This window comes from Psittacula echo (genome assembly GCF_963264785.1).
Source record: "Psittacula echo genome assembly, chromosome: 5".
NCBI lineage: Eukaryota > Metazoa > Chordata > Aves > Psittaciformes > Psittacidae > Psittacula > Psittacula echo.
This window is the reverse complement of record NC_137739.1, coordinates 17985728-18008473: the sequence shown is the minus strand read 5'-3', so window position 1 is coordinate 18008473 and position 22746 is coordinate 17985728. Positions and strand designations below refer to the sequence as shown.

At 51.1% G+C, this 22746-nt stretch overlaps 1 protein-coding gene across 14 annotated transcripts in view; it reads right to left on the bottom strand.

Annotated features, from left to right (window-relative positions):
• Positions 1–22746, bottom strand: part of CAPN15 (calpain 15) — a 61151-nt gene that overhangs the window by 25744 nt on the left and 12661 nt on the right. For 6 of the 14 annotated variants that reach the window (XM_080619931.1, XM_080619932.1, XM_080619924.1 and 3 more), the window contains one exon: positions 18426–18744. The exons of 2 other annotated variants lie outside the window; for them this stretch is intronic. In XM_080619931.1, the coding sequence (XP_080476057.1) occupies positions 18426–18601 (176 nt within the window). In that variant the 5' untranslated portion in view covers positions 18602–18744. Of the gene's footprint in view, positions 1–10248; positions 10377–10711; positions 10849–17769; positions 17785–18425; positions 19368–22746 lie in introns of those variants that run through there. 6 more of the 14 variants (XM_080619935.1, XM_080619936.1, XM_080619934.1 and 3 more) reach the window with 6 other exon arrangements.

The window sequence follows — 22746 nt, the reverse complement described above, 5'->3', positions numbered from 1 at the left end:
CAATATTATTTGGAAACACAGGTATTATGAGAGTTGCCAGAACTCAGCTTTTGGCTCTTCAGACTCATTTTTTAAGCAACTCCAGGGGAAGGTTTTCTGGAAGCAGCAAAAGGGAATTTGAAATAACATTTTCTTGAGAGGTTTTCATGAGAACAACCTGCTGCTGAGCCAAGTCCCACAGTGACCCCAGCCAGCAGCCAGAGGGCACCAACCAAACCTCCTGGATGCTTCACTCTCCATGCTGAGAAGATAGGACAAAAGCTCAACATCAGCCACCAAGGAAAAGGGCTGATCCCACACCCTGGCAGCCAGCGACAAGACTTGGATCCAGTGCCAGGGATGTTCTTGGTTCTATGACACCCTCATGGCGCACACACAATGATGGGTGCCTGAGCCCCACTTGCTCACTGATGTTGATAAGAGGTTCAGTACAAATGTGCGTCACAGTTTCACTTCAACAGCCCCAGCAGGAGGGAGTTTGCAATTATTCACATGTGGAGAAGCCTGAATACTTCTGCTGAAAAGAACAAAAAGCTTCAGCCTCTGAACAGATCCCTCTGGTTAGGAAGGCAGACTTTGAAGGAAAGGCAGGGGCTCCAGAAGGCTATTTAATCATTTCCTGACTGGCCCATAAATCCTTCCCTGCCTTGAGGCAGCTCGCAAAACTTCTCAAGAGCCTACAAGGGGTCAATCCTGGTAGACACTTTCCCTGGTTGATAATACAGATGAACTGAAAAAGGTGCATCAAGGATAAGGAGAGGGTGGCTGAGCTGTCAGGCAGCAAGACTGGACATGGTCAAAGGCCAAACAGGTTCATATCTGGCAGAAGAGGAGTGATGCTGCTGACCTGGCTGCAGCATTCAGCTGCCACCTTCAGCCAAAATACTCTGGACACGGCAGGGGAAGAGATTATTACAGAGGAAAGTGGTCCTGGCAACAACAAGGACTGACATTGATCCAATCATGCAATGAGCAGAGACCAGCAACACACCAAATCCTCTGGGATAAGCTGTAGCACAACTCCTCCATGCAGCAATGTCTTCCAAATCTCAAGGTGTGCCAAGGAGGTACCAGGACCATCTACGGGCTCCTGTGCCCACAGGAACCTGAGGACAAACACACCTGGACCAATATGAAGCCAAATGTCACTCTCGAGGCAGCCTGTCCTGAAGCCAAGAGGGCACCTGCTGATGTGGACAAACTGGTGAGCAGTTTAATGTGACCAGGACATATCATGCAGGTGTCACACCTATCAGGAGCACAGAACTCTAAGCCCCCACTTAAGGTTTTTTAATCACTACATGTCCTTTTGACAAGGGCCTGTAGGGACAGGATAAGGGGAAATAATACTAACCTAAGAGAAGGGCAAGACCTTGCTGTCTTAAGCACATCACTGAAACCTACACGAAGCTTACATACCAAGGAGAGATGTCCTTTTTTGCTCCATCAAGGACGTGTGCCATTCCCTCAGATCTGACAGTCAAGGGGTCTTCCTTTGTGCTCCCTGCTCTATTACTGCCTCTTAACCACCTCCAGATGGTGCAGAATTCCTGGGCTGGCTCTTCCCCAAGGTCCTGCCATCAACCCTTCTCACCAAGTCTAGGGAGGACATCTATTATCAACATCTGTAGATTTGCCACAGGAATGTCAACAGGATGGGGACAGCTTCATATCCATGCTTAGCTATGATGCTTGGGTTGGGAAAAGTGGGAGGGATGGCCAGAAGAGCTCAAAGTGGAAGGATTTCAAATGAAATGTGGGAGGGAATAGACTAGAGGACATCTCTTAAGATATCTCATGTCTGGAGAGCATGGACAGGATTGAGGAGCCGCGGGTGATGCTCTGTGAGCAACTCCACACCCCTGCCTCATTCATAGCGAGTGCCACCTGCTCAGCTCCAAAACACCACCCTGTACTTTCAGAGTGTAAATTAAATCCCTTCTTCCCAGGATGAAAAGGAAATTCAAAGCTATTTGCTGCCTTTGAGGCCTGAAAGGCAGAATACCGCTGTTGGAAGACACCATGCAGTGTGGAGAAGGCGGCCTCGCCCCACGCATGGCCCTGCAAGAATTGAGGAGTGGTGGGAGCTATTGCAACACAGGCATGACCAGGGGGAAGGTGGCAGGAGCATCCCGCCAAGCCCCTCTCTCCTTTTGTTTCACCAGCTCCTAGCCCTGCTCATCATCAGCTGCACAGGGCAGGCCACTATTTGCTTGAGAAACATCCATCTTTCCCCCTGAATTCTCCCTGAAAGAATAAATCAAGGCATAGCTCCAAGGTGCAATTAAGGAAAAAGCAACACTAATCAAGAGCTCGGTACCATTTGGGATGGAGGGAGAGAGAAACATTTGTGTTTCCTGAGGTCTGAGACTGAGGAGATCAGCGCTGCAGCCTGGCAGAGGAAGGAAGTAGAGCCCTGAGCCTCCTCCTCCTCTCCTGGGGCTTTCCCTTGGCCACCATCCCAGCTCCAGGCAGAGCTGCTGTCAGGTGCTCTTTTAGAATCATAGAACAGTTAGGGTTGGAAAGGACCTTAAGATCTAGTTCCAACCCCCCTGCCATGGGCAGGGACACCTCACATTAAACCATGTCACCCAAGGCTCTGTCCAACCTGGCCTTGAACACTGCCAGGGATGGAGCATTCACAACTTACTTGGGCAACCCATTCCAGTGCCTCACCACCCTCACGGTTAAGAACTTCCTCCTTATCTCTAACCTGAACTTCCCCTGTTTAAGTTCAAACCCATTACCCCTTGTCCTATCGCTACAGTCCCTCTTCCTGCACATGAGGAAGCTTCTTCAGAACCAAGCAAGCACTGCAGCATCACTGTCCTACACCAGACAGTGCCCTCCCACAGGCAACATCTCAAGGTACACGAGCAGGACCTGATGCCTCCCGCTGAGATGGAAGCAACAGGACACTTGTGTCCATTGCCAGCGGCTGTCAGGCTCTCTTCAGGATGATTAACCAGCCTTAATGAAAAGCTAAGCCAGCCCTGTGCCTCAGGAAAGCAGCTCATGCTTCGTAACCCAGCCAACAAGCTTTACACTGATGTGCAGAGAGAAAGAAAGATTGCTGAGGGACAGAGGAAGAGAGAGGAGCTCTGGCAACTCCTGACATCTCTGGAGTTCAAGTTAGATCAGGTTAGATCAGGGCACAGTGATCAAGCCACTGCAGCTACACTAAACTGTTACTTGGCAGCAAGGGGAATGGTGAGGATGCAGGTTCCTCCCAGAGCCAGTGCCACAAACTAGGAAGCCCTGTTATTTCTTGACATGCTTGAGCAGCTCCTTCAGTGATGGGAGATCAGAAGGCAGAGGGGAAACCTGAATGTCCTCTCTTCTTCTTCAGGAACCACATCTGCAACCCCTCCAAAGAACAGTGATGCCAAAGGCAGCTCTCAAGGCACAGAACAGAAGCCCAGGGCACTGTCCCTGAGGAACTGGATATCAGAGTTTGTACACACATGCACACACTCACTCTTTCTGCTGAGTCCTTGACTCCACACACAACTTTCAAGTGCACTCACATTCACTGCCAGATGCTGGAATAAACATGCAGCAAAGCTTGGTGCTCCCTGGAGCCATGTCCCTCCATGCTCTACTGACCTGAGTGAAGTGAGGCCAAGGGCTTCCTTGTTCAGCTTGGCAGCAAGGGCCAGCATGGAAAGCAGAGGCTTTGAAGAGCAGCAAAGCCCACCAACCTCAGAAATGGCTCCAGCCTTTCCTGCTCCTGCAGCATCAATACCTTCTCCAGCACCAATCCCCTTCCCAGGTTACATCAGGTCAGGCAGATGAATGCAAGACTGCACACAATTTGTTGCTGCATTGGCTGTGGATTTGGGAGCCTGTTGCCATGCTCTACTTGCAGGCTCGGGGAAGAAGAACAACAAGGAGGGGAGAAGCTGCCTCAGGTGCTCCTCAGACTCAGGGCAAATGAACCAGCATTTCCTCCATGCAATAGGAGGAAGAAGCAATTTATTCTGACAAATGGTGAAAGCCTGTAGTGGGGCCGGCCCTTGCTGTCAAAGCTGGTGTACCACACAGAGGCTTACACGCTGGAGCAGAGAGGGGAGGGCACCGCAGTCAAGTGGTATCTGCATCACTCACAGAGACAGATGAGCAGCAGCCCAGAAGAACCAGGCTGAAAAAGGTACCTGCTTGTCCACCTGGGATCCTGGTGGTAAGTAAGCACCATGGCTGCTAGCCAGGCACCACTGCTTGCCCTCGCACCTGGGACTGCCAGTGAGCAGCAGGGCTCAGCACAGCCCTCTTTAGAGGGGTCATGTCCCAACCCCGTCAGCCTCAAAATGGGATGAACCTTTAGGCACAAAGGTCTCCGGGCTGAGACACAATGTTAAGGAGCATCCAGCAATGTGGCACAGGTGGGATGCTCATATTTGCATCTTGAGCTTATAAATGAAGTCCAGGTTGTCGGTGGAGCATTCACAGTCTAAGAAGCCAGGAAATAAAAGCTTGTAACTTGTAGAGCTCCTGTAACAAGAAAGATCTGGGATGCCAGCTGTTGGAATTAGCCAGGAAGGAACAGGCAGCATCACAAAAGCCCCCTCAGAAGCAATGTAATTCCAGTGTGGTCTCCAGTGAATGCACAGATACGGCTGTGTGTTCCCTGGCCTGCAACATCTGCCAGGCTGTCACATTCCCTCTTTCCATAAAGGTTCTGGACAGAACTGGGAATTACTTTCTCACTACTGCCTAAAAAACACCATCAGCATCTGAAAAAGCCATGACCTCACACATGTACTCACTTCTGCATATGTATCTGTGCAGCCTTGTGCCTGAGGTAGACAGAGGAGTTTTGGAGAGCCCTGGATTCTCCTTCCATGTGACCTGCTATCTAGGCAGTAACCAAAGCACTGACAGACCACTAAGTCTGAGAGAAGTCCAGAAACCAAATGTGAATTTCTCAAGTCCTGGCAATGCTCCTTCATTTACCATCCTCTAAATTATTCTTACTCAAGAGCAGAATGATTTCCAAAGCTTTGGGTCAGTCCAGACCTGCTGCCTGAGCAGTAATAACCAAGTGTGGGAGCACGCACTTGCCTGCATCCCAGAATAGAAAGCAGCTGGAGTCACATCTGAGCACTGCCAATGGGAAGATGAAAGACTTTCAGACACTCCTCTTTTTCTGCTGAAACTGTCTTTATGGGCTCTTCCCGCTCTCACCCCATACACAGCTCCTTTAGTTGCTGATCCTCCTCAGGTGCTGAAGTTCCAGGTGCTCCTGGGAGGAATCTCCAACTTTATTTATTCTAGCTCAAAACAGAGGCATACGGTTGATCACAGATATTCAAGGGGGTGTGTGTGTGAATCTTAAGAGAACAAAACATGCATCTGATTTAGAGAGCTTCCAGGATCTTTGAGCACCAGTGCCTGGCCCCAAAGGAGCAGAGAACCACCTCACCTCTGCCTGCAAACATCAGAGCAAGGGCTGGGAATGAGTTTCCAGCTTCTCACCTATGTTGCACTAGGTCCTTTAGGAAATTTATAGCAACCCAGGAGATCATCAGGACTCTTGGTCCCTTTCTAGAGCACTCCTGAATGGGATGAAGGTCCAATCTCTGGACAAACCCAGAGCCAAAGATGAGGTTAAAGAGGATCTAACCAGGAGGTGAAGCAGCTACACACACCCCTTGGGAGCAGAGTATTCCTCCTTCACCCCAGCTGCCGAAGCCCTGGAGGAGCTGAGAGACCCGGGCAAGGTGATTCTTCAAGTAAGTCTTGATCGCCTCTCTCCAGGTCCCATTTGAAACAGGCCCTGGAGGAGCGGAGCACAGGCTGCTCTTTGAAGGAAGATCTAAGCATGGAGGCACAGAACAATGAGCCTTTCAGTGCTCTGAATGACACTTCATGGGGAAGTGGGAAAGCAGTGGGAAGGAAGGAAAGAAAACATGGGTAGGGCTGGCTTCTACAGGTACATTTTACAGTAAAGACTCACCTGCTCTCAGCAGAGAGCGCAGGAGGCAAGGAAAGGAGCAAGAAACTGAACTCTTTAAAGTGCCCTCATCTGTGGAGCTGAGACAGCTTCAGCAAGGAGGGTGGACACTTGAGACTGAAGGACACTTGATTCTCCCCCACTAGCTCCCCACACCTGAGGTATGTTCAAAAAATCACTTCAACAGCAACCCCTGAAGAGGAAAGCAAGTTGGATGAAGAGGAAGCTCTACAAGTTGTCTGCATTTCTCCTTCTTTAAGCCAGCTGAGGAATTTCTTTGTCAGTGAGGGTCTGTGGTCTACCTCAAAAGAGCCTGTGCTCCCTGGAGAACAGAGCAGGGCAAGGTGCATATCTGGAGTTGGAGCCCTGCACTGCCCAGACACCACAGCGGCTGCTGATCCAGTGATTCTCCTCTGCTAAATCCCAGCTACTCCAAACCCCTGGAATTTCACTCTTTTCTAAAGCACTTCTGCAGCAGATGCCTTTCCCCTGTGCACCTTGGTTTTCTCACTGTACATCACACAAGTCATGCTGACTCCAGGCAGACCCATCCTTGTGTCTTTCAACACTTTCTCACTGTTTTAAGAACCCAAAGCGGAAAATGTCTTCGAAGTTCCACGCACAGCCAAGAAGAGGCCAAGATAAAGGCAGAGGCTGTATTTTTACTCTGGTGTGGTGATACCTCGTCTCAACACAAGGTTGGCCAAGCTCAAGAATGGTGGCAACAGGGCTACAAACACAGGCAGAGCACCCACCCAAGGAGACAGGACAGGCACTCAGAAACATGTCCTGGTGTGGGAGTGTGTAGACAGAAGCCTCACATGAACTAAATGGCAAAGGTTTTGCCCTTCATGCACCACACAGGGCTATTTCCTGCCATTCTTCCCAGCACAGCCCCCAGAGGATAAACACATCAGGAAACAAGAGCACCTACAAGTGCCGGGTAGGTTGGAAGCACAGGTCCATTTGTCCAGATGAAGACAATCTTCTACTATCTTTAAGAACAGGGAACAACTTTAAATGTCACACACCCAAACAACAGCAAACCATGCTATCATCCCTCCCATGCCATGTTGGAGGCTGTTTCACATCACTGTCCAACACACCATGTGACAGTGCTGGAGGCTGGGGTGGGAGAAGAATTATCCCATTTCCCAGGACTAGAGAGATGTGGTACTAAGGATAAACATGTTTTAGATCCTGTAACCAGAAAGAACCAAGAAAACCTGATGGGAATGTAAACCAGGCACACTCAGGACTCACCCATAGCCTCTTACTCTCATTGCAACCTCCCTCTCATGTGGGGAGGCTGGAAGAGGGGATTTACTTGTGGCTGCCAATCCAAATTGCTGCACAGCTGAGATTTATGCTGCAATTTGTGATGCTGTTAGGATAAAATTGGAAGAGTGGTGGGGAAAGAGAAAGAAAGGGGAGGGAGGAGAAACAGATCAGGAGCAACACCACCACGCCAAAGCTGCCTGATCCCGTTTCTCCCATCTCCAGTGAATAAATCATGCTGCATTTCCAGCTGCCGTGCTCCAGCCTTCAGCTCCTGCAATGCTATGCCTGGACTCCCCTCACAGGGGGGCACACACAGAGCACAGTTAATAGAAACTCATCCATCTCCACAGCAGCTCAAGTGTCAGGTTCGATAAATACAGCAGGCAGAACGGCACAGGAAGTCCAGGGCATCCACAGGCTGGTGGCTGCTCGCAGGACTTCCCCACTGCAGCCACTAAGGCTCCAGAGGACAGGAAAAGGACCACCCTCACCCCACATGTAACCACCTGCCTTCTACCTTCTCATTCCAGCACTGGTTAAACACCATTCCTACCTGCCGAGTCAGAGGTGAGCTAAATGATGCCCTGTACCTCCAGAACAGGCCAAAATACCAACCCAGCACTAGCACTGGTGAGCCCTCAAACTGAAGTACCTGCTTGTGGTGCTCCAGCCAGCAACTGAGTCCAGTTCCTTCTTGCAAGGAAAAATCACTGAATGATTTGGGTTGGAAGGGATCTAGTTCCAAGCCCCTGCCATGGGCAGGGACACCTTCCACAGATGGGAATAGATGGGTGAAGATGGGATCCTGTGCACACGCTGAGTCCCGCCAACAGCAGTGGGTTTGTCTGCAGCTGACCTGTAAAGGTCACTTCTCTTTCTTATGTGTCTGAACTTTAGCAAAGACAGTTATCAACAGTTACCAAGATAATCAGTGGGATAAACCATGTTATCAAACTGTGGTTTGGCTGTGAATGCTTCTCCTTTCCAGCCTACTTGCCATTTCCATTTCCTTACACTGATGGCTTCTAGAACATCCTTGGTACGTACTAAAAAAACCCACCCCTGGATGTAGAGAGCAGAGCCAGACCTGTGCCTGCTCTGCACAGCACCCAGTGCAGGCAGCGAGACAGGCTCCTTCAACATGTCATCTCCACCAGCCTCAAACCCTCAGAACAAGGCTGTGCTGGGGCAGGCTGAGCCACACGACCCCCCTAGCACCCCAACCTGCTCCTTCTGTTCATGCCTCATGCTCTAGAGCTACTGCCACCTTAACTGAGCCAGCAACACACCCGGCTGGCTCCTGGAGCAGTCGGGAATTACCAGGGAAGCCCCTACAAGTTATACAGGACCCTGGAGGCCCTGACTCCGTTAATTCAGACTGTAGAACTCTTTACTGCCTGTTTACTGCCTCATAAAGGTGTCACATACTTAAGTTAGTGCTTTGACAGCTGGGATCTAGAGGATGCTCCTGGCTTGAGCACGTGCAATTAACCCTCACGTATCCACATGCTGCAGAGAAGCACCCTGCATGAATGAGGCCATGCTGGGGCTGCTCTAGCAGCTCAGCATCCCTCCCTGCACAGGACACTGCTTCCTACCAAGGAGGGCAGCTCCTACTCTCATTTAAAGCTCTGGATCCTCTTCAAGTCCCACACAAATTGCTCTTGGATAACCCCAGCACACATGCTCCTCAAGGACAACCTGAAGGACATCATTGGCAATCCATGGGCACAGGACAGAGAGGAGAGGAAGAGCACGCGTGCCCTGCCCATAGCAGGCTCAAATGCCACACAAGACAGATGGGTCTTGTCAGTGGCTGTGCCCTCCCCACCACGTCACCACCAGCAGCAGTTCCGACAGCCGCTCGCACATGTACTGAGTGAGCCAGGGCTGCAGAGCATACACACCAACAAGCCCAGAACACACAGAGCATCTACCTCTGCTGTAGGAAAACACAGCCCATGGGAAAAACAGGCTGACAGGGGGGAGACTGAGATGAGCTCTTAGGCAGAAGTTCTTCCCTGTGAGGTGCTGAGGCACTGGCACAGGTTGCCCAGAGAAGCTGTGGCTGCCCCATCCCTGGCAGTGTTCAAGGCCAGGTTGGATGGGGCTTGGAGCAACCTGGTCTAGTGGAAGGTGTCCCTGCCCATGGCAGGAGGTTGGAACAGGGGGAGCTTTAGGGTCCCTTCCAACCCTAACCTGTCTGGGGTTCTATGAAAACAGCTGTTGTGCCAAGCTTTGCTGGGAGATTCCCCAAGGGAAGGTGTTAAGCAATGGGGTGCCCAATACAGCCAGTGCCACAGCTGTAACCCTGCAGCTCCTGCAGAAAAGTCTTCTCCACATTTGAGAAACTCCAAGTGTTTCCACATTTGTCCCTCCCCACAGACAGACACAGCAGATGTGGGGTAAGGCATCAGGAGAAGCTTCAGCTCCTCAGCAGGGAAAGTTAAAGAGGAACCTGTTTGCTCCAGCTGGTGGCATAAGTCCCCGTGCTACAGGGGGCATGTACCACCATGTACCAGGGTGCTGAATAAAAAGTGCCTTGTCCTTTGTGTCCCAAGGAATCAGGGCAGGGGGGGAAATACATATGCATCCATACACACACACATCTATCCATCTACCTATTTATAGTGTCACTTCTTCAAGATATGCAGGTTAAAATCAGATTTTCAGGAAGATCCTGCTTGTGCCCACCTTCTCTCACTCCACAGTTGGGGAATGCTATGGAATGCCAGGAGGTACAGAAACCCTGCCCCCTCCCCCCCAAACGTGGCAAGACCAGCCCCACAACACCTTATATTTTGCCCTAGTGAACGTGCCACATTCCAAAGGCAGGAGCCCAGCTCCATGTTCCTCTGAGCACTGGGAGCAGCACAGCTTGAACCCGCATGTGAGGGTCAAAGCTGAGCTCTGCACTGCTGCGGGCAAGGGCAGGCCAAGCCCCTCTAGCTCCCAGCAAGCTGCCAACTTGGCAGAGCATCCAAAGCACCTGCAGCCTAAACTCTGATACTTACCCTGTGCACTGCCCCAAGTCTCCTGCTGGGTGTCCCACCACCATCCAGAAGGGCTGCGGGTTGCATTCACACTTCACTTCCACTTCCCTTCTGGTTTGAATGTCCTGCTCCAGCCTCAGAAATGCCATCTGGAACACAGGAGCAGCCTCCTTCTCTTCAGATCAGTTCTTCACAGCTTCTCACGGTGACCTTCAGCACCCACCCCTCGCAGGGACTCAGTGATGCTTGTGGGCAGGGATGCTGCAGGATGCACCCAGCCTGCACAGGCTGCTGCTACGATGCTGGTGGTGTGCCAGCATTGGACAGAGTGGGAAGGGCAGGAGCACGGGATGGGAACCAATTCAAAAAGCCCAGAGCACTTTGTTAGCACTAAGACACGGCTACGTGGCTTGGTTGTGGATCCCTGGGCAGGAACAGGCAGCCTCAGCTCACAGCACACAAACAGCACCCAAGCACAGCTTACCTTCTCTGTGTCTCCTGAACAACTGCCTGTCTGTTTGCAAGGCTGGAGGGGCTGTTTCACCAGGGAACAAAGGCCTGTAAAGGGTTTGTTCAGCACACGCTCCCCTCCGTCTCCTCCAGGCACCAGCACCAGCAGAGCTGAAATCAAGGCAGTCTTTCAGCTGGAATCCAAGCGCTGGCCACAGGGACTGGAGTGGACAAAGGGAGCCTGCAGCTATGGGTGTCCTCCCCTCTCCATTCCTGAATCGTGGCAGTCAGAGACTTAAGCCCAGAGCCACCAATGCCAAACTGGATTAAGTTACTGGTCGGAGGAAGCCAGCACATGGCTTTTGCAGCAACCAGTACCTGGTAACTTTGGAGGAAAACAATGAGCTCCAGAATGAACCCAGGGAATGGGCCAGCCACTGAACAGCTCAGGGAGCAAGGTAGCTCCCTGTCCTCCCATGGGCAGAGAGCAGGAGGCTGTTCTTGCCTTCACACCCCCTCTCATTGACCAAGAGGATGAGGTTAACACATGCCAGGACAAATGCCGCAGACTCTTAAGTGGACAGGCTTGTGGCTTCCACCTGAGCTCTTTACATGACCCTGGGAGAATCACAGAATCCCAGACTGGTTTGGCTTGGAAGGGACCTTAAAGCTCAGCCAGTTCCAACCCCCTGCCATGGGCAGGGACACCTTCCACTAGACCAGGATGCTCCAAGCCCCATCCAACCTGGCCTTGAACACTGCCAGGGATGGGGCAGCCACAGCTTCTCTGGGCAACCTGTGCCAGCGCCTCAGCACCCTCACAGGGAAGAACTTCTGCCTAAGAGCTCATCTCAATCTCCCCTCTGTCAGGTTAAAGCCATTCCCCCTTGGCCTGTCCCTACAGGCCCTTGTCCAAAGCCCCTCTCCAGGTTTCTTGTAGCCCCTTTAGGCACTGGAGCTGCTCTAAGGTCTCCCCTTAAGGAGCCTTCTCTTCTCCAGGCTGAACAAGCCCAGCTCTCTCAGCCTGGCTCCAGAGCAGAGCTGCTCCAGCCCTTGCAGCATCTCCATGGCCTCCTCTGGACTCTCTCCAACAGCTCCACATCCCTCTTGTGCTGTTGCCTCAGAGCTGGATCAGGACTGCAGGGGGGGTCTCCCCAGAGCTCAGCAGCTCCCTCTCCTGCTGCTCACACTCTGGGGATGCAGCCCAGCACACGGGGGAGTTCTGGGCTCAAGCACTCAATGAAGCTGGGCCATGGGGACCTGCTCATTGACCAACAAAACCGATGAAATATCTCCCCCACACCCCTTCCCTACATTTCCTCCTTCCTTGCAGCAGCTCAGCCAGGCTCCTGAGCTTCCTGCTGTCATCACATCCATCCATCCATCAGCTCCTTCAGGACAACTGAGAACGCTTCACAGCTCCAGGCTACACACATAACACCTCTCAGGGGGCAAGTGATTTGTCTTGAAACACTAGACCAAGCTCCTTCCTCTGCAACCAAAAACACGTCCAGGGAACAGCGCAGAAGGGTTGTTGTGGAAAACAATAAACCCTTCTCTGGCTCCTTGTACTATTCCCTGCTTTTGAAATATATAAAAGTTAAAAAATTCACCACCTACCAATCCCTCTCCCACCCCACCATACCTGTATCTAGAAGCATGCCTGCTCCAAACAGAACACCAATGGGCTCCCCCATGCCCTCTGACCACACATTCCTGCAGCACCCAGTACAAGAGGTCGGCTCCCTTCCCAGCAAAATCACATCTCCAGGATCTCTTCCCAAAAGAGACAAAGAGGACAGGACCTCAGATCCATGCCCAGCCAAAGCTGGACGCTAACTAACCTCTTTCATGCAGTGCAGTATCCTGAGAGCACCAAAGCAAAACTACCCAACAGGCCACTTGGAGAAGGACCTGAACCTATTTCCCTGGAGCAACAGGGAGCACCCAGGAGCACCCCAAAAGCAGGTAGGCACTGCTTTCCCTTCTTAAGGCTGGCACAACTGAAGGGACAGGTCTGCTCTCTCTCCATGCTGTGCCAGCAACATTCCAGGCAAGGGGTTGAGGCGCTTTTGTTCAGGTTTTAGCCAAACCCACTGTGTAAGACCAGGAGGATATGGGCTCAAACTGACTCTCTGCACTGGATTTTGCCCTTTCTTTAGAGAGGGCACTTACCAGCACCTGTCAAGGATGGAAATGGGGAAGGTTAGGGGGCAGACGGGGAGCAAAGGGACAGCTTGTCCGGGTATCTATTGAAAATGTCAGCCTCTGCTACTCTGCACCATCCTCCAAGTTATTCACAGCTCCAGAGCTATAAATAGTCTCAATTTAAACAACTACGAGGCTCTGGGAGTAGAGCAGCAACTGTGGAAATTGGATGGGCAGGACTGAAAGCCCCAGGCACAGGAAGAAGCATGTCCCAGTGCCAGCTCCTTGGCACTGCTCTGGCTTAAGCAAGACACTATTACAGCTGCTGTGTGCTTCCATGAGAACTGGCAAGCAGTTACAAGCCTGATGTTCTCATCAAGCAGGTATCCACACCAACCGGCAGCATCATTTTACTCTACCAAATCCCAGCTGAACTTCATGCCACAGCAACTTCCAGAGCGAGCACAACCCACAGAGGGATGCACCCACCTCACTGCAGCCCCTGGGGAACACAAGCTCTGCTCTGGTGTGAAGAACAGGCATGTCCTGAATATCAGAGCTGATGCTGGCACCCTTGTGGTTTCGAAGAATTGTCTCTTTTTCCCTCCTCATCCCTCCTCTGTGGATATATAGTCAGAGCAGATTCTGGTTATCCCCACCTTTTCCACAGGCACACATGTCTCTGTTCTTTGCACTGGAAGGGGAGCTGGACCAGCTGGAGTCCAGAGGTCCATTCCAACCTAAACCAGTCTGTGATTCTTTCAAGAATCAACTCTGCAAAATCAACTCTCTGAGCATACCCAAACCCAGCAGGTTGCTGGCAAGAAATGGGGAGCTGTGCCTGCCCCAACCCCAGCTCTTTCGGGACACAGTGCATGGACACTGGCCCACTGAGGCTGATGCCCAACCTGAGGTCTGACAACAGAAAACAGAAGCAGGGACACCCTCCAGAGTCACCCGATGCTTTACCAGTATTTTTTCCCCTCAGACACCTCCCTTCACCCTTGGGCCTCAGTTTCCCCAGCAAGAAACACATCCTCCAGACACCAGTTCTGCTTATGCTGTGCTTGGAGGCAAACTGCCATCACACAGGAGGGTGGGAAGGAGATGCACACAATCACATTCCCTCTCCAAATGGCCCCCTGCCATTCATGGGCACACTTGTGTCCCGTTACAAACATCTCCACTAGCTTCAAAATGGCTCAGAGCCCCCAAGACAGGACCGTGTGATATCACTCAGCAGTTCTGACTGGCTGCTTTTCACACACTTAAGCCATGGAGTTCACAACCACCAAGGTCACAATGCCTCGCTCCAGGTTTCTTTCCCGTGGTGCTTCTGGGGATCAGGGGGTACACAAGAGCCCTCCCACCAGCTGCCAAGAACAGCAGCAGGTCTCCTCGCTCCTCTCTAAAAGCAGAGAGATTTAGATATTTTTAGCATAAAAACATAAAGCTTGTTCCTCCCTCCACAGTCATCGAGGCCCAGAGGTATTTCATTCTGAAGAGGCTTGTATAGAAAATACAAAGACTCTGTGGAATGCTGTGGGAAACCCCAGAAAATGCATATTGTCTGGAAAAGGAAGGAGCTCTGAGAGCTTCAACCAAAGAGAGTGATAGGCAGAGCCACTGAGGTTCAGCTGCACAGATCATGCAATGCTTTCCCCACAAAGCCTCTCCTGAGCGGAGCAAACTCAAGCAGTTCTCGGTTCTCAACAGGACCCTGTTGTCCCTCTTTATGAATCCACTTTATGAAACAGAAACACTTTTGAGGTCCCTTCCAACCCTCGGGATTCTGTGATTCTGTGTGATTCTTGAATCTCATCTGGCAGACAGTTCAGTGCCCAGATTCCCTTACAGCTGTGGAAGGATGCACACTGGAGAGGTGCCACCACCACTACCAGGAGCAGGAGAAGCCACCAGTTAGCCCACAGCCTCTCAAACCATTCAATTCCAGCAGTTGCAGCAATGGACCTGTGTCCTACCACCCAGATTTGTGGCATGGCATCTTCCTGCTTTCAGCTTCATGAAGGGTTTGGCACATCAGGAAGCTTGGCCATGATGGTCTGCAGGCTCAGCTGGACACTCTCATTCAACAAGAGCCCGGGTCCAACAACTTTAAGCGTACAAGCAAGGAGGAGCCCAAGGGGACTTGTAACTAAGCCAGAAATTTGCCTGGCTACACACAGCTACCAGGGATGTCTTTCTAAACAACATCTTTGCCATAAGCAGAGACTTCAGCAGTAAGATCCCTGTAACTAACATGCATATGACACTTGGTGCCTCTAGTCCTTAAGTAGCTGTGTCCTCCTGGCACACTGGAGAAGACAGGGACTGCTCCTGTTTAAAAAGTGGGAAGCTGACACAGAGAAACAAATTCTGTAGCCTGGCCCAGAAGAGACGAGGGCTTCAAATCTGGAGGTCATAAGTCTACTGCTTCTACCATGAAAGCCCTTTCTCTTCTCCCTCCTGTCCACCTGCCTTTGTGAGACAGAGAATTCCAGATCGCCAGAACCCCAGGCAGCAAGAGACAATGCAGCCTCCTCCCAGCTTCTAAAACCTTGAAAGCCAAACAGCACTGATTTCTGCCCTTATTCCTACCTCACCCTGAGGAACACCTTCCTGTGGTCCCCCACCATGTACAGATCAAAGTTACTTAAGAAGCACTTTCCTCCCTGTTTTGCTGCCAGAGAACGGCTGCATTCATTCCCACAGGGGATGACTGGAGCAGGCTCAGCTGTGTGCTGCTCTAGAGCATCCGAAGCATTACCAGCTCTGAAGGTGGCCACAAGCAGGGAGAGAAAATCAGCAGGAAAAGCCAGGTCTATCCCAGAACTCCTGTCTAGCCTTGAATTGACTTCTCAGTACCCCACTTCCTTCCTGTGCTACAGGACTCCAGGGATGAGGCCATTCACAGGCAGTTGCTGCCTCCCCTGAGCTGTTCTGTTGACTGACTTCATTGTTTTAAGGGAATATATTTATCAGTTGCTCTCTGAAAGCCAGCCTTCCGCTGCTTCTTCACCCTGTTGTCTCACCCACCTCGCCATAAGAACTGCAGGTACTTTGATGCCTGACAGCCTGGCTGATCTCAGCAGGTCTTTTGAACCCACTTCCATAATCACTGCCTAAAGCAAGTTCTTCCCACGCAATTCACTGCTCACTGAATCATGGCCAGTGATTTTCCTGTCTCCAGGAATCATGCAGCACTTTGCTGGGATGAGCTCTCTTCTCCCTTTAGCAAGGGATATGCAAAATTATCACAAGAACTACTCCTGTCCTAACAGGACACCGGTGTTATCTGCACCGAGACCGGCAGTTCCTGTTCTTGCCCCAACATCCGCTCCCAACATCCACAAAGCCTGGTTGTTCAGGAAATTTATTTCCACATGTCAAGATTTCACTTAGTTTCTCAAGCTCCTCCAAGCTACAGACTTTGAATCACGAGCAGGCTCAGCTGGCATACACGAGGCTACAGAGACACAACCTCTTCAGTGCCCTGTGCCAGCTTTGCACTGGAAGTCCCTAAACCTCAGTACTGTGCAGAGGCAAACTGGGGCATTCATCTGTGAGCTGCTGACACCTTCCCCAGCTCTGCAAGGAACACAGGGAAAGCAGCAGTGCGGAAGGAATAAACACAGAGTCCCAGACTGCTTTGGGCTGGAAGGGACCTTAAAGCTCATTCAGTTCCAACCCCCTGCCACAGGCAGGGACACCTTCCACCAGACCAGGTTGCTCCAAGCCCTGTCCAACCTGGCCTTGAACACTGCCAGGGATGGGGCAGCCACAGCTTCTCTGGGCAACCTGGGCCAGTGCCTCAGCACCCTCACAGGGAAGGAGCTTCTGCCTAAGAGCTCATCTCAGTCTCCCCTGTGCCAGGTTAAAGCCATTCCCCCTTGGCCTGTCCCTACAGGCCCTTGCCCAAAGCCCCTCTCCAGGTTTCCTGTAGCCCCTTTAGGCACTGGAAGCTGCTCTAAGGTCTCCCCTTAAGGAGCCTTCTCTTCTCCAGGCTGAACAAGCCCAGCTCTCTCAGCCTGGCTCCAGAGCAGAGCTGCTCCAGCCCTTGCAGCATTTCCGTGGCTTCAGGACTCACTCCAACAGCTCCACGTCCCTCTTGTGTTGTTGCCCCAGAGCTGGATCAGGACTGCAGGGGGGGTCTCCCCAGAGTGCAACAGAGGGAGACAATCCCCTCCCTCTCCTGCTGCTCATGCTCTGGGGGTGCAGCCCAACAAGGGGGGGCGGTTCTGGGCTCAAGCGCTCACTGAAGCCAGGTCACGGGGAGCTGCTCATTGACCAACACCCCCAAGTCCTTCTTCTAGTCTTGCAGGAAGGATCCAGCTCTATTTCCAGGATCACTCTAAACCAGAAGGGACAAACCTCCCCAGAACAGACCACCAACCAGAACTGTGGGTTAGCCACAATGCTTGGTACACACAGCAACAGATGTTGAGAACTGCACAAAACAGCCTTTATAAATGCTTCCTGGGCATTTCTAGGAACTCAAGTCCATGACTGAGAGCAAAGACAACATCTACTTGGTTTAACACTGTTAGCAGCTCAACAAAGAAACTGAAGACAAGACTACAAAGGAGCAAAGTGTGATGGCACTTGCCTCAGTCTCCCAGAGTCATGCACCAGACCCTGTGAAGCACATTCCAGGACTCGCAGCAGCAGAAAGGCGAGAAAACAAGGGACTACACTACAGATACTACATGACCATCACAGCAAACACCTCCAGTGGAAAGCCACAACAGCTCAGGGACACTCAGAAGCAAGCGGCTATTCCCAACAGGTTAGCAACTCCAGACTCAAGCGGGTACAACCACCCACTGAGGCTGGAACCTACACAGAGCAGGCACCAGGCAATGGCTCAAATATTATTAGCACACAACACAGCAGCTCCTGTAGCCAAGCCCCAAAGCAGAGGGTTTTTAGATGCTTTTAGCATACCTTTCAACTTGTCAGAGACTGAATCCAGGACACCAGCCCCTCAACATGAAGAACAGTTCCTCACTGCAAGTGGCTGATGGGGAAGGGGCAGAGGCAATGACTTGGAGACACATTTGAGGTGTTTCAAGGAGGGATACTGAGGGGTAGAAATGGAGGGGTGGAAATAGAGGGGTGGAAACACTGAGCTCTTTTGCAGAGTAATTCTGGTGTGTTTCATTTCCCTGGATCTGGTATTCAAAAGCATTTTGCTGCTTTTCCATGTTAACAGCCTCTCCTGCTGAGCTCAGAAGCTCTTGATACTCTCACAACTCAACCTGGAGTCACAATCCTCCATCTGTGATACCTAGTGTAGTTGAGAGGTCAGAAAGAAGAGGAGCCAGTGGTACACTCATTAGAAGAATGGAGATCACATTCCCAGGCAGCCACCTGCACAATTCAGGTGAGTGAGGAATGCTGGGATGCATCCTGCAGTCTGTTCTGCATTACACAGCTTGGCATCACACGTGGAAATCTGGCTCTAGCTTTCACGAGGAGCTGCACTGAGCCTCTGGACAGAAGGACCCCACACCCAACAGGATGCAAAGCAACCCATCTCCCAGATGCACCACCCTGGATTCAAGCAGAGAGGTAAGCAGGCTCCTTCCCCTCCTCCTTACCTTCGCACCCGGTGGTGTAAATGCTGATGCTGCCGTGTTATAAGGGCACTTTCCCAAACAGGGCCACTGTGACTACTCCTATACCAGCTCACGGCTGGGTGCCCGGGGTAGGGTGTGCTACTGAAGCCATGGTCCGACTCCGTCTCTGCGGCCAGCGATGAGGCAGAGCTCCCCATGGTTCCCCCCTACCCAGGCCACGCCGAGGTTTATCCTAGGTTAGGTCCAAGCCAGTGGCATGGTAGTTCGGGTGGAATAGGCGAGGCGCTGCGGCATGGGCTGCTGCAAAGATCCTGACACACTGGAGAAAGGGAGGTCGGTTCTGATCAAGAGTTGACAGAAAACAAACAAACAAACAAAAAAATAACAAAAGAGAGAGGGGAAAACAAGGAAAGAAAAAAGAGAAAGATAAGGTATGATTTAAGCAACAACCCTCCAGTTTTAGAAGCCTATTTATGCATGCTCTGACCAGGATCCCCATCATGGGGGATGAGAAGGGCTGTTTCACTAAATCCAGTTTTTGCTGCCTGAAGATTGGGAGTACAGGGGCTCTAGAAGAGGTTCTCCCCAGTTCACCTCCCTCAGGCAGTGGAAGCAGCCCCACTAGAGGAGAAAAGCCCAGCAGAAAGCCCTTGTCACCACAGTAAAGCAGGAGAAAACAGGACAAGCAAGCCTCACCTAAAGCCCAAACCAACACCCTGGGGAGCCACACACACAGAAAGGTGATTTTATTCTGATAGCTCTGGGCTCTGACCAGCACACAGGTTTTTGTTACCCTCCACTACAAGAGGTATGACTGGATGGCTTGTGTGTGGTCAGGATGTTTAATTTTTCTTGTACATGAAACGAAATATCCTTCTTTTCCTGCTCCCCACTACAGAAAGACTGAAACTGGGCAGACCTGGGTATCTGCACCAGCATGTTTTCTGTGGCTGTTTCATAAAGTGCAATGAAATAGTTTTAGCTCAAGCCAGTTTTTAGCTGATACTGAGCATGCCCCTACTCACAGGGGCAGGTACTGTTCCTCCTTTTCTCCCTCTCTCTTTCCTAGAGTTTAGAATTTATTCTTTGAGCATCCTCACAGTTAAACTACAGAAATATTCTGTGTCCTCCAGTATTCACAGAAGTTAAACATGTCTCTCCTTAATGGAAAAAGGCCCAGCAATCGGGATGCATGTCAGGAGGAACGGATCAAGGGAACATTTAACAGAGCAAAAAAGAAGAAACGAGGAAGAAGAAAAAACCAGCACAGCTGAGCTTATTCAATTACCCACCAGGATTTGGAGAGATGAATGAACAGCAGACAGACCTTGGGAAGAAACTACTTTGTGCCATAAAAAGGCTGAAATGAAGACTCCTAAAATACAGTTTTTCAATCCCAGGATTGATCTAAGGGATCAAGAAAGGCCTTGACAGATAACAGACTCCCAAATGCAGCAGCTCAAGAAGCAGGTGCAGTTTTGCTACGAGCTTAATACCAGAATGTGCTTTCATTAGGCCATTAGCTGGAGAATGTCAGCTCCTCTGTCATGGTCTCTTCTCCATAACCTGCAAAGCCGGGACTAACAAAATAAAACTGGGGAAGAAAAAGCCCAAGAACACAGATTTCCCCACCTCGATTTCCTCAGTTTAATTGGTCTGCCCAACCACTGAGCATCAGCCAACACATCCCTACACTGTGCTTCCCGCTACCTGGCCAGCAGCAAGAGTGCAGTGATTTTTGCAGATCCAGCCAAAGAGGATCCCTGGCACTTCCCCTCTCATTTCCTGCTATTCAAGCAGTTCATTTGTAACAAATCTGAATTTCTGGCTAAATGAAAGCCATGTGATGTGAGGGGAGGAGTACTTCTAAGTACCATCAGCTAGAGTCTAGCTGGAGCCATCAGTTGTCGCACACCTGCGGCTGCCCCATCACCAGCACTGTATGTGCTCCAGTAAAGGCACAGAGAATGCAACTCTGAGACCTGCTAGAAGAGCAAACTCTGCCTCTCACCTCAAGGCTTGGGTTCCACTATGATAAAGTATATAAATAAAGGCAAGATGGGTAGAAATACAGCCCTGAAGAGTTCACTGTAGGCTGAGAGAAACAGAAGGCAGGATGCTCAGTTAAGAGCTTCCCCCCCTCTCCAGAGCTAAACTGCCAAATAAAGCAATTCCACAGGCTCTTCTGAGACCACTTCCTCAAGCTGGTAAAGCAGAAGCTTTTGCCTCCTCCTCCACATGGAAACACCAGTTTTAGCTCACCACAACAAGCGAGAGGCATGCCTCCTGCCCCCATTACTGCTGGCTCCCAATGTGTTGCTTGGGTCTCGGCCCATCCACCTCCGCCAGCTCTGCACCAGGGTCTCTGAGCTCAATGAAAATGCTCCACAGGGACAGGAGAGGCTGGGAATCCTGCTTTAAAGCAGTGCAGTAAAAGCCCACAGTGGGTGGAGCTGGGGAGAGGAAGGGATCTATAAATAGGTGGAGGATAACCTAGCTAAGCCATAGTGATCTCCAAGACTGTCTGGTCTAAGTGGGCTGCTTGGCTGAGAGTGCTGCGTGAAATCGGATTTCTCCAGGCAAAGCAGTAAATCCTTTTCTTCAGGGTGACCCCTCGCGCCAGGTGAGAGCAGCCAGTGAACAACATTTAGGGGGGAATGCTGGCCCAAGAAGGGGAGAGGGCAAACCTTTTCGGAACAGGAAGAGCAGCAGCATTACAGCTCAACGCAAAGTGTGTACATGCTCGCCATGCTGCACCAGAGAATGCCTTTGGCCAACACTAAGCAAATGAGGAGCCTGCAAGAAGGAAAGGTGAGAATGGAAACTATGCTACAGTGAGGGAAGGGGTCAGTTAAAGAAGCCCACAAAGAAGAAAGCCTTTCTGGAAGCACTCACCCTTATTTTGGAGGAACTTCTCCCACTGGGCAGGGAGATGCCCCAGGAGATGTCCCGCAGGCACATTGCCCAGAGCAGAACAGGGGAGGCTTCAGCTGCTGAAGTGGAGCAAACTGCCAAGAGCTCCTCTGCCTTGGCAGGAAGGAGCAGCATTTTCTTTCTAATTAATAAAGCACTGCTTCCACCTATCTAATCCAGAGAGGAAGCAACAATATGAACAGATTGAAGTGTCTTGAGAAGGGTGGATCTCACTCATGGAAATTAACAGTTAAGCACCTTAGCAAGATGCTGAGTTTGGATTTTGTTTTTTCTGCCCCTTGCAGCTGCAATAATTACCAGGTTTCAGCTGACACTGTTTAACTGTTCCTAAAATACTGCTTCCAAAATAAACTCAGATTTGATCTTCCTACCCCCAAGCCATGTGCACATGCTTATCCTGATCTGTTGTACGTGATGCAGGCCCTTCCTCAAAGTGCCCCACCAGCACTCTTGAGCACAAGGCACTTCAGGATGACAAAGCTCTCACATGGAGGTTCCTCCTGCTGCTGCACAGGCAGCAGAGCGGTGGCCTGGATCTTCCAGATAAACCCTGAACAGCAGACGGCAGTCTGACCCTTTGGGCCCAGCTCTTTTATCACACCACCCCAAGCAAAACAGGCAGGAAGGGTGGGAAGCGGGGTCTGCCCAACCCCCTTTCCTTCCCTCCAGCTTCAAAGTGGGTTTTGGCTCTGAAAAGAGCAAAAAACAGAAAAAAGGGAACTATTCCATGTGTTCCAGCATTATCTAGGAGGTTGCAGGATCAACTCTTCCGAGGATCCTCCTAAGATCAGCCCCAGGCTCTTCCTTTTGGCAGGCAGCAGGAAGAGGAGACAGGTCCCTGCCTCTTGGTTTTCAGCCTCCCAGACTCAGGAACAAGACTTTGTCAAGTCCTTAATTCCTCCACTATCCCAACCTCTAAATAAGCTCACCTCTGAGCTACTCCCTTGCTCCAGGGAAGATCCAGGAATGAACACGCAGCCACCCCACACCCTAAACAGCTCTTGTTTGAGGTGGTGGGCCAGCAGCTGGCCTAGGAAAAGGCACATCATGTACCTAGGGGAAAAGCATCTCTCAAAGCTGTGCACAGAAGAAGCCACACAGGAGGAGGCTGCAAGTACCATCCCTTCTCCTCCCTCTGCTGTGTGAACTCCCCAGCCTAGGGGCTGGCTAAGATGGGCTGGGACCCGGTATCACAGGCAACAGCAAAGGAGGAGCTCTCTATGCTCACTTACACGCAACCTGTTGCCTTCAGGGAGAAATAAGGGCTCTTGAAGAGCTTTGAATGTCCCATCCCCACACACAGCCCTGGGAACTGCAGAATGTGACTCACACATCCTTAAACACAAAGTAGTTCACTGGGACAGATCAGCACAGCTGACCTGGGGCATCAAGCTGGAGGAGACCACTT